The sequence below is a fragment of the Esox lucius genome, chromosome 3, assembly GCF_011004845.1.
Source record: "Esox lucius isolate fEsoLuc1 chromosome 3, fEsoLuc1.pri, whole genome shotgun sequence".
Classification (NCBI taxonomy): Eukaryota; Metazoa; Chordata; class Actinopteri; order Esociformes; family Esocidae; genus Esox; species Esox lucius.
The window spans coordinates 30,369,268-30,381,880 of NC_047571.1; the positions used below are offsets into that span (position 1 = coordinate 30,369,268).

At 43.2% G+C, this 12,613-nt stretch overlaps 1 protein-coding gene across 1 annotated transcript; it reads left to right on the top strand.

Annotated features, from left to right (window-relative positions):
- The first annotated feature begins 8 nt into the window (after positions 1-8).
- extl2 (exostosin-like glycosyltransferase 2) lies at positions 9-2,802 on the top strand. Its single transcript, XM_010866513.4, has 5 exons — positions 9-106; positions 895-1,328; positions 1,522-1,592; positions 1,837-1,952; positions 2,087-2,802. The coding sequence occupies exons 1-5, from the start codon at positions 102-104 to the stop codon at positions 2,484-2,486; spliced, it is 1,026 nt and encodes a 341-aa protein (XP_010864815.2). The 5' UTR covers positions 9-101; the 3' UTR covers positions 2,487-2,802.
- Positions 2,803-12,613: the final 9,811 nt, after the last annotated feature.

Below are 12,613 nucleotides of genomic sequence, written 5' to 3' on the forward strand. Positions count from 1 at the left end.
ATGTTGCGCCTGCGCAGATGTACAGAGCGTTGTGTGGAATGGGAGAAGTAGGAGTATCAAGTTAAGAATTTGTTTTGGAATGCTCTTTTTATACGGATAAAATGAGGTATAGATATTTTTATAAATGTTGTGTTGCATTTTAGGTAGGGTAGTTTAGACTATTGTGGGCTACTTAAAACATCCCGAACGGAATTGATAGTTTGATAACGTTAACTTTTGGAAAATGTTTACATTTCTGCATAATTCGCGCCCGCATGTTATCTTCGATAATCAGGCCATCCTAGTGGGTGTTGTAGTAATTGTGATGTCTGGGACAACATTTGCATGAGAGAAATATATATTCAGTTTTCCAAAGCAATATTTAAATTACTGAGGACGACCCGTATGCTCGATAGCCATATTGTTCATTACCTTGTAATGCTTCCAAATCTCAGTAGGGCAGCCTTTCCCAAACTGGATGTTGCGTACCAACTAAGTGCTGTTTATTTTTTCTTGCTTGTGCGTCAGGTTACAATACAAAATATTATGAGTCTTGCTGATAGATAAAATTGAGGGACACGTTTCTCTTCTATTTCCTCTCCTTTTGTAATGGACAGGACCAGGTAGTTAGTCAGTATCTATCTATGTTTTAGGGTGCTTCCATGTACCGTAGCGCAGTGGTCAAATCCTGGTCTTGACCTCCTGACAGTGTTCAGGGGTTTCATAGAGGACTTCAGATTTGCTCAGCACGGTCGGAGAAAGATGGCTCAGGATGTCAGATAGGGCTGTGAGGAGATGTCAATCCAAATTGGGTCAAAGGCCAAAACAAGTTTAGGAACCCCTGCCACAGGGCCAAGGGATCGATTCAGGCTTGTAAATTATTATTTTAAAAAAAATCTCATTCTCTGGGCACAGACTCCTCCGTGGCTGCAAAGGCCTCCGGCGGTCCCATCTCGTGGTTCCCATCCTGGTGCTCCTCCTGGTCGGCGCTGCCCTGACGGCCCTGCTGCCATCCGTCGACGACCGGGCCAATGGCGGCATCGTGGGCGCCCTTCGCCGCAGAGCCGACGCCGTGGCCGGGCTCAAGGCGGAAAGGAAAGCCGCCGCCGGCTTTACCGTGGTCATGCAGACGTACAACCGCACCGACGTCCTGCTGAGGGTGCTCAACCACTACCAGGCGGTGCCGCACCTCCGGCGGATCGTCGTCGTGTGGAACAACGTCGGGGAGCCGCCGCCGCGGGACATCTGGGACGCCCTGGGGCCCCATCCTGTCCCGGTGGTGTTCAAGGAGCAGCGGGTCAACCGCGTGCGCAACCGCCTGCAGCCGTTCGCAGACATCGACACCGACGGTGAGAAGCGCGTGCGCCCGCACCTGTCGAGGGGGAGGGACGGGTGAGCGGCTCTAAGGGCGGAGCCCGAATTATGTCCCTCTCTCTTCCCCTCGTCTCCTTTCCTCGTCTGCATAATAAGTCCCGGGACAGTTGGGTGTGCTGGCACGACGACACGCTGATGTTGCGGGTGTCCCCTCCTTTTTCTCCTCAGCTGTGCTGATGCTGGACGACGACACCCTGGTCAGTGTTCCGGACATCAGCTTTGCCTACTCAGTGTGGAAGGTACCGTGCCCCAACTCACGCGGTGTGTAGTAAATGCGTTGTCCGATTGTTGAGCACAGCGATGTCAAGAAGAGCTGACCCGATCGTGGAACTCCGTTGAGACCCAGCCGGGCCTAAAAGCACATCACACACACACACACAGATCCATCCGAGAGATGCCTGCTCGTTCTACACAATCTGTTATACTGAACTACGATTTCAATGATACTCAATGTTCCGTAATCTCCATGTTGTCCTCCAACAGCAATTTCCAGAGCAGATTGTTGGATTTGTTCCTCGTAAACACGTTGCTACGGCATCTGGTATATACAGTTACGGCAGCTTTGAACTCCAGGATCCGGAGATGGGAGGCGGTGACAGGTAACTCGAACCCGGCATAACTGCACATTGAAGGCCGACCTGTAAACACCACTGCTTTGAACAGGTTCATTGCAACCTTGGAACCTGTTGTGGCTTCTTTGAACCAATCAGAATGTGGCGTACGCCTCCTTCAGGTACTCCTTGGTCCTGATTGGTGCGGCCTTCTTCCACCGCCGCTACCTGCAGCTCTTCCAGGAGCAGCCTTCGGAGGTGCATGCCCTGGTGGACAACACGCAGAACTGCGATGACATCGCCATGAACTTCGTCGTGGCGGCGGCGCTGGGCGAAAGGTCGGGGGGCGCGGGAGGCAGACCCTCCGGCGTGTTCGTGCGGCCCGTGGACCTGCGTAACCTGGAGAGGGAGGCCAGCAGCGGCTACCTGGGCATGTGGCATCGGCCCGAACACCTGCTCCAGCGCTCCTACTGCCTGAACCGGCTGGCCCAGATCTACGGCACCATGCCACTCCAGTACTCCAACATCATGCTGTGCCAGTTTGGCTTCCCGAGCTACGCCAACCACAAGAGCCATGGCTGAGCGGGGCAGAGGGCGTGGGCTGGCGTTTTCGGATTGGCCAACACAGGTTCATGTAGAGGTATTGGGATGCCCCAGCACGGCGAGGGGATGGGGGTCAAATCCTCTGATATATATTTTCTAGGAAACAAGGCGCGAACAACACAGCGAATCTCGATTCGGACCCTTGCCCCTGCTTACTTGCCTCGGAGGGACCTCCGCTGTCACGTGTTGTTGTCGTGGAAACTCAAAGGGATCCCAGCGACTTCAGGACACACTTTGACTTGAACGGTGCAGTTAATGTTTCACATTTTGAATAATAAAGCGTGGGTGAAATGCACATTTATAATTCTTCCTTTCCATTTTACAAGGTATTGACCTCAGGGACAGTAAAACTTTTTATTGAGGCATTCAGTTGTGTGTCAAGACTTGAAATTAGTCAATTTACAAATGTCATAGAGTTGGGCATGCCTGTCCGTACCTTTGGGCATGCCTGTCCGTACCTTTGGGCATGCCTGTCCGTACCTTTGGGCATGCCTGTCCGTACCTTTGGGCATGCCTGTCCGTACCTTTGGGCATGCCTGTCTTGGTGCTCTATGGGTCTGGCAGCTGTGTTGCCATGGCAGAGGCGTGAATTACTGCTATGTGGAGGGCCAACAGTAGGGACCAAGGGGTTCATATGTCATGGCTACATCCCTCTGTATACCTTCATCATGACTTGATCCCTCTGTACACCTTCATCATGACTAGATCCCCCTGTATACCTTCATCATGACTAGATCCCCCTGTATACCTTCATCATGACTAGATCCCCCTGTATACCTTCATCATGACTAGATCCCTCTGTACACCTTCATCGTGACTAGATCCCTCTGTACACCTTCATCATGACTAGATCCCTCTGTACACCTTCATCATGACTAGATCCCTCTGTATACCTTCATCATGACTATATCCCTCTGTATACCTTCATCATGACTAGATCCCTCTGACACTGAAGGCCTGAAAACACAACTTGTCTGTAATGCATTTTGTGACATGGAAGTGCCCACTCTGCAGAATCTTGGTTTAGTGCACAGGCATAATAATGTTGGTTAAGCAAAGTTTGCTCGATAGATGCTGCCAGAAGTGAAATATGTTTTTAGGAGCTGGTCCATCATCAGTACGTCATACAAAAACGTGTTGGGAGGAAGCGGGAATGAGAGAAATCCTGTTGCTGTCGAACGGCCAGGGCCCAGGAACAGTATACAGGATACAGACCGAGATGATGAGCTGACCATCACAGACAAGATAGCGTTGGATTAAACAACGGTAAAAAAACAAGGACATTTTCTGTTGAAATTCATCATTTCCATGTTACATGGTACAGTACTGTATGTAGAAGTGTCTGTTGGCGCAGTTGCTTGTATGCCCAGCAGATGTCACCATTGCAGTATGCACATTTTCAAAGTACTGTAACAGGGTTTCCCAAACTGCTCCACTGGGCCCCCCAGATGTTTTTGTATACAGGATACAGACCGAGATGATGAGCTGACCATCACAGACAAGATAGCGTTGGATTAAACAACGGTAAAAAAACAAGGACATTTTCTGTTGAAATTCATAATTTCCATGTTACATGGTACAGTACTGTATGTAGAAGTGTCTGTTGGCGCAGTTGCTTGTATGCCCAGCAGATGTCACCATTGCAGTATGCACATTTTCAAAGTACTGTAACAGGGTTTCCCAAACTGCTCCACTGGGCCCCCCAGATGTTTTTGATCTTCATGTTTTTACCGTAAAATGACACACCTGATTCAGTTAACAAAAGGCTTGATGGTTCTTAAAGTAATTAAAATCAGGTTTGCTATTTTAGGGTTAAACCAGAAATATGAAATTACCTGGGGTGGGTCCAAGGTGAGTTTGGGGAAACCTAGGTGTCAATAATTAGTTCCTAATCCTTAGGGTGTATTTATTATGGCGAACAAAACATTTGATTGCATTTACTGTTTTTAGTTCTATCTGGTCTTTTGCCTTAATTAGGCTTCAATTGGAAACATTTGCTAATCCGGACTGAAATGGTGTCCAATGAAACCAAAGACCAAGCACACAAAGATTTATAGTCATTTGTTCATACTGACAAAACGTGCATTTGAACAATGAAAGAAGTAACCAAAATAACAATTTAAAATGATGTACATATATTTTTTTTCTATAAACAATTAAGGAAATGGAATATGTGAAACATCGAAGCTTATAATCCTCTTGTTCAATTTGAACAAGTGATTTAGGTCATTATATTGCTAAGTGTTTCACGGATCCACGGAGCCTGTAATTATGATGCACTGGAACATTCCGTCGCGCCAAAATCTATTTAGTGGCACCTGAGGTGTCCTATATATCCACCTTGAGTTTCAACTGAAATGTAAGGTTTTATTTGGCTTTGTTTACATAATTATGCTGTTGTATGAGCTGCTAACAATTGTTAATGTTTTTCAGACGCCCACCATGGCACAATTAAAGGCTGTTTCATGAACGTGGTTTTCTTAACCCTGTAACGCCAATTGTATCAGATTTGATACATGAGTTTCTGAGACCTCTACGTCGTCATGATCAACACTTTCGCTAAAAACCTGTTGTATGCAATCTGGTACTTCTTCTTCCCCCTGGTGGATAGTCCGTGCACTGCAGGCAATGAATGACCGATGAATGACCGATCAAAAATGTCTGCTTTCATATAGCGACACACCCGTTTTTGATAGGGAATTCTTTGCTAATTTTGAAAAAGTTACAGTAAGAATAACATTTTTCTTGTTAGTAATATTTCAATATGAATATTTACTGTATTGAAGCAACTTATAATTACTTAATATTTCGTACCTTATTTTATAGTAACATCGTGTTGATAATGTGTGTATCAAATATGATACAGCAGGTATATAAGGTATTAAATCCCTCAACCGTCATTGCATTGGATTTCATGATTCAATCTGCTTTATGCCTACCATAATGCCAAATACACAATTTAGATATTTTAATTAAACTAATGAAACATTGGATATATTTTAAGATATATTTACAGTGGAAATGTAGATATTTGTGGGTTTTTTTTATATATGCAACCCACTCTCATGATGAAGTCTTTTTATCATCGACTTTCACAAAAATAACTCCTTGGCTATCATAATCTGTATGTTGTATTGACAAATTCAGAGAAGAAATTCAGAGTATGCAATGAAATTCAGAGTATGCAATGTATTTTTAGATGGCCAAAGAAGTACAATGTTCAAAATGTCATCAGCATGACTATGTGTGGCAATTCAAGTGACATGGGGCAGATGAGAATGATGAGAAATGGACTCCTAATGCAATGCTTTCTGAGGAAAGCTCAGATGGTAGTGATGAGGAAGAATTTTGAGAAGAAAGTGTTGACCAGACTAGTGCAGAAGTAGAGGTGTGGCAGACCACTATCCTCTCTAGAGCCAGACCCCCCCCCCCCCCCCCACGACAAGCACACATGAGTCAACTGAGAACCAGGCCTTAAATTAGATGAATCATGTGTTTGACCGGCGATTTGACAAAAGCATGTGGTGTCGGGAGGTACTCGAGGACCTAGACGAGGCCTTGGCAAGTACGTTTATTTCATCGCTGTTTTCCTAGCAGTACTATCCTGTGTTTGGATGCCCTTTGACCCCTGTCTCTGAGGAGACGACTTTAGCATTGCTGTGTCTGTCAACGTCTTGGAACAAAATGTTGGATGTTAGGTTTGCTGATGCACATTTCTGTCTCTGCTGTAATCATTACAGGCCTGTGGTGACCTGACAACGTTGATGAGGTCAAGCCTGCTCCGGAAGAGATGTTCTGCTGACCAAGTGAGAAGCAAGTTTTCCCTGCTATGATTTAAGTCATTACCCATAGTGTAGGTTTGTACTTTAAGTTGGCTTATTAGATGGTGTGAATCAGCAGAGAGAAACTAACACTGGTGAGAGCTGTGATTGTAACATCTTGAGACATGTCCTATGACTGCTGAATAAACATCGGATTCATTCTTTCACCTGTGTAAATCTACATGAACATCTATTAGCCTAACGGTTAAAAATATGTTCATCTAACAGACCGGCGCTGCAAACAGGGTGGTTGATTTCCGTTTGTGTCTTGGCTTCTGTCCAGAGCCTAGACTGACTCACCGGATCTAACATTCCCACCTCCTCCAGACATCCAATTCCTGGGGCACTTTGGCCGACGATACATCCGGTGAGTCAGTCACTATCTGTCAGTGGTCATAATGTTATGGCTGATGGGTGTATCAGTGTTATTCCCTTCACCTGTCAGTGGTCATAATGTTATGGCTGATGGGTGTATCAGTGTTATTCACTTCTCCTGTCAGTGGTCATAATGTTATGGCTGATGGGTGTATCAGTGTTATTCTCTTCACCTGTCAGTGGTCATAATGTTATGGCTGATGGGTGTATCAGTGTTATTCACTTCACCTGTCAGTGGTCATAATGTTATGGCTGATGGGTGTATCAGTGTTATTCACTTCACCTGTCAGGGGTCATAATGTTATGGCTGATGGGTGTATCAGTGTTATTCACTTCACCTGTCAGTGGTCATAATGTTATGGCTGATGGGTGTATCAGTGTTATTCACTTCACCTGTCAGTGATCATAATGTTATGGCTGATGGGTGTATCAGTGTTATTCACTTCACCTGTCAGTGGTCATAATGTTATGGCTGATGGGTGTATCAGTGTTATTCCCTTCACCTGTCAGTGGTCATAATGTTATGGCTGATGGGTGTATCAGTGTTATTCACTTCACCTGTCAGGGGTCATAATGTTATGACTGATGGGTGTATCAGTGTTATTCACTTCACCTGTCAGTGATCATAATGTTATGGCTGATGGGTGTATCAGTGTTATTCACTTCATCTGTCAGGGGTCATAATGTTATGGCTGATGGGTGTATCAGTGTTATTCACTTCACCTGTCAGTGGTCATAATGTTATGGCTGATGGGTGTATCAGTGTTATTCTCTTCACCGGTCAGTGGTCATAATATTATGGCTGATGGGTGTATCAGTGTTATTCACTTCACCTGTCAGTGGTCATAATGTTATGGCTGATGGGTGTATCAGTGTTATTCACTTCACCTGTCAGGGGTCATAATGTTATGACTGATGGGTGTATCAGTGTTATTCACTTCACCTGTCAGTGATCATAATGTTATGGCTGATGGGTGTATCAGTGTTATTCACTTCATCTGTCAGGGGTCATAATGTTATGGCTGATGGGTGTATCAGTGTTATTCACTTCACCTGTCAGTGGTCATAATGTTATGGCTGATGGGTGTATCAGTGTTATTCACTTCAGGCACTAAGCCAGTCAAAGCAGATTTTTCTATAAATAATAAACAGGGTCAATGTCCACTGGAAGTTCCAGAATCGGTTATCACAATCACCTCTTTCCTCATACGTGTCTTAGGGAAAAGTCAAGAACATGATTACATTCTTTAAAAGTAGACTGATTTTGGCCTGGGAACGTCCAGTATGTTTCTGGGGCCAAAGGAAATGAAAGAGATGTTTTGTTGTTATTCTAGCATGACTCCATTAGGTCATGGTTATTAATAATATCTTAGCCTGTTGAGGTGGAACGTAACACAATGAGACAGCCAGCTGTAAACGACCGGATACTCTAACAAAATAATCCATATGCTGACATATTTTATGACATAAAAAACATTAATCCTGTAAAGCCTGACACATCAAATAATAGCCTGAAAATTCTAATGTTTAATAGACCCTTTGAGAAAATATTTTAAAAATATATATAATTTTGGCCGACGATAGATCCGGTGAGTCAGTCACTATCTGTCAGTGGTCATAATGTTATGGCTGATGGGTGTATCAGTGTTATTCACTTCACCTGTCAGTGGTCATAATGTTATGGCTGATGGGTGTATCAGTGTTATTCACTTCACCTGTCAGTGGTCATAATGTTATGGCTGATGGGTGTATCAGTGTTATTCACTTCACCTGTCAGGGGTCATAATGTTATGGCTGATGGGTGTATCAGTGTTATTCACTTCACCTGTCAGTGGTCATAATGTTATGGCTGATGGGTGTATCAGTGTTATTCACTTCACCTGTCAGTGGTCATAATGTTATGGCTGATGGGTGTATCAGTGTTATTCACTTCACCTGTCAGTGGTCATAATGTTATGGCTGATGGGTGTATCAGTGTTATTCACTTCACCTGTCAGGGGTCATAATGTTATGGCTGATGGGTGTATCAGTGTTATTCACTTCACCTGTCAGTGGTCATAATGTTATGGCTGATGGGTATATCAGTGTTATTCACTTCACCTGTCAGTGGTCATAATGTTATGGCTGATGGGTGTATCAGTGTTATTCACTTCACTTGTCAGTGGTCATAATGTTATGGCTGATGGGTGTATCAGTGTTATTCACTTCACCTGTCAGTGGTCATAATGTTATGGCTGATGGGTGTATCAGTGTTATTCACTTCACCTGTCAGTGGTCATAATGTTATGGCTGATGGGTGTATCAGTGTTATTCACTTCACCTGTCAGTGGTCATAATGTTATGGCTGATGGGTGTATCAGTGTTATTCACTTCACCTGTCAGTGGTCATAATGTTATGGCTGATGTTCTTGTTAGTAATATTTCAATATGAATATTTACTGTATTGAAGCAACTTATAATTACTTAATATTTCGTACCTTATTTTATAGTAACATCGTGTTGATAATGTGTGTATCAAATATGATACAGCAGGTATATAAGGTATTAAATCCCTCAACCGTCATTGCATTGGATTTCATGATTCAATCTGCTTTATGCCTACCATAATGCCAAATACACAATTTAGATATTTTAATTAAACTAATGAAACATTGGATATATTTTAAGATATATTTACAGTGGAAATGTAGATATTTGTGGGTTTTTTTTGTATATGCAACCCACTCTCATGATGAAGTCTTTTTATCATCGACTTTCACAAAAATAACTCCTTGGCTATCATAATCTGTATGTTGTATTGACAAATTCAGAGAAGAAATTCAGAGTATGCAATGAAATTCAGAGTATGCAATGTATTTTTAGATGGCCAAAGAAGTACAATGTTCAAAATGTCATCAGCATGACTATGTGTGGCAATTCAAGTGACATGGGGCAGATGAGAATGATGAGAAATGGACTCCTAATGCAAAGCTTTCTGAGGAAAGCTCAGATGGTAGTGATGAGGAAGAAGTTTGAGAAGAAAGTGTTGACCAGACTAGTGCAGAAGTAGAGGTGTGGCAGACCACTATCCTCTCTAGAGCCAGACCCCCCCACCCCCCCCCCACACACACACACAGCAAAATAAAATGGTTCCAGTTGAAAAAAAATAGTTCAATGGTCCAAATCCAATAAACAATGTCTATTTGGTTTTCTAAAATAAAAATTGTAGTGATCAATAAATTGCCATAAATGCCTATACATTTTTGCATATATATAAATTATATATATTTTTAAAATATTTTCTCAAAGGGTCTATTAAACATTAGAATTAGAATTTTCAGGCTATTATTTGATGTGTCAGGCTTTACAGGATTAATGTTTTTTATGTCATAAAATATGTCAGCATATGGATTATTTTGTTAGAGTATCCGGTCGTTTACAGCCTTTTGTCTCATTGTGTTACGTTCCACCTCAACAGGCCATATATTATTAATAGCCATGACAAAACACCTCTTTCATTTTCTTTGGCCCCAGAAACATACTGGACGTTCCCAGGCCAAAATCAGTCTACTTTCAAAGAATGTAATCATGTTCTTGACTTTTCCCTAAGACACGTATGAGGAAAGAGGTGATTGTGATAACCGATTCTGGAACTTCCAGTGGAAATTGGCCCTGTTTATTATTTATAGAAAAATCTGCTTTGACTGGCTTAGTGCCTGTTGAACAGGTCCCGGCTACTTCACTTTTGTCCAACCAGGGCAGTGCATATTGCCTTTTTTGCAGGGTTTCTTCTGGTTGATCCAGAGGGCTGTTGGCAGTATATCTTTGACCTCTGTGTCAAATTGGATTATACTTAGGCTGGAGTTTGGCCAGTGGAGGAACCTGCCACCATAAATGGGCCGGTTTTATCATAACACTAGTAACTGCACTGAGCCTACTGCAGTGCCAGTTCTTATTCTTTAAGCCTTGACAAGCACACATGAGTCAACTGAGAACCAGGCCTTAAATTAGATGAATCATGTGTTTGACCGGCGATTTGACAAAACCATGTGGTGTCGGGAGGTACTCGAAGACCTAGGCGAGGCCTTGGCAAGTACGTTTATTTCATCGCTGTTTTCCTAGCAGTACTATCCTGTGTTTGGATGCCCTTTGACCCCCGTCTCTGAGGAAATGACTTTAGCATTGCTGTGTCTGTCAACGTCTCGGAACAAAATGTTGGATGTTAGGTTTGCTGATGCACATTTCTGTCTCTGCTGTAATCATTACAGGCCTGTGGTGACCTGACAACGTTGATGAGGTCAAGCCTGCTCCAGAAGAGATGTTCTGCTGACCAAGTGAGAAGCAAGTTTTCCCTGTTATGATTTAAGTCATTACCCATAGTGTAGGTCGTACTTTAAGTTGGCTTATTAGATGGTGTGAATCAGCAGAGAGAAACTAACACTGGTGAGAGCTGTGATTGTAACATCTTGAGACATGTTCTATGACTGCTGAATAAACATCGGATTCATTCTTTCACCTGTGTAAATCTACATGAACATCTATTAGCCTAACGGTTAAAAATATGTTCATCTAACAGACCGGCGCTGCAAACAGTCTAGGCTTCCGTCCAGAGCCTAGACTGACTCACCGGATCTAACATTCCCACCTCCTCCAGACATCCAATTCCTGGGGCTGTTGGGTGTATCAGTGTTATTCACTTCACCTGTCAGTGGTCATAATGTTATGGCTGATGGGTGTATCAGTGTTATTCACTTCTCCTGTCAGTGGTCATAATGTTATGGCTGATGGGTGTATCAGTGTTATTCACTTCTCCTGTCAGTGGTCATAATGTTATGGCTGATGGGTGTATCAGTGTTATTCACTTCACCTGTCAGTGGTCATAATGTTATGGCTGATGGGTGTATCAGTGTTATTCACTTCACCTGTCAGTGGTCATAATGTTATGGCTGATGGGTGTATCAGTGTTATTCACTTCACCTGTCAGTGGTCATAATGTTATGGCTGATGGGTGTATCAGTGTTATTCACTTCACCTGTCAGTGGTCATAATGTTATGGCTGATGGGTGTATCAGTGTTATTCACTTCACCTGTCAGTGGTCATAATGTTATGGCTGATGGGTGTATCAGTGTTATTCACTTCACCTGTCAGTGGTCATAATGTTATGGCTGATCGATGTATATAAAATCTGATGGGATTTATGCTAAATCTAAACGTAGACACTGAGTTCCTGTTGGCCACCAGACCTGACAACTACAGGGTTACCATCACAGAAAAACAAAGTAATACGCCCACAATATACCAGTAAGACGAAGACCACAACAGAAGTTGGGGGGGAAGACAAACATGATACCAACCCAACCGTCAACAATTTCTATTGGACCATTGACAATTGATTCCAACATGTGGATGGGACCATTTGAAGGACCTAACCTCGGCCTACAGTGAGGGATTTCTTTTTGATTCCCTTTTGATTTTGTACGTATGCCCACTGACAAAGAAATGATCAGTCTATAATTTTAATGGTAGGTTTATTTGAACTGTGAGAGACAGAATAAAAACAACAACAAAACCAGAAAAACGCATGTCAAAAATTGTATTAATTGATTTGCATTTTAATGAGTGAAATAAGTATTTGATCCCCTCTCAATCAGAAAGATTTCTGGCTCCCCAGGTGTCTTTGATACATGTAACGAGCTGAGATTAGGAGCAGACTCTTAAAGGGAGTGCTTCTAATCTCAGCTTGTTACCTGCATAAAAGACACCTGTCCACAGAAGCAATCAATCAATCAGATTCAAAACTCTCCACCATGGTCAAGACCAAAGAGCTGTCCAAGGATGGGATGGCTAACTCCGTTCACTGATCGTTCCCGGGGACTCCAAGGTTAACTGGCAAGGACCACAACAGTGTGGTTCAGGGAGCTCACACTCTG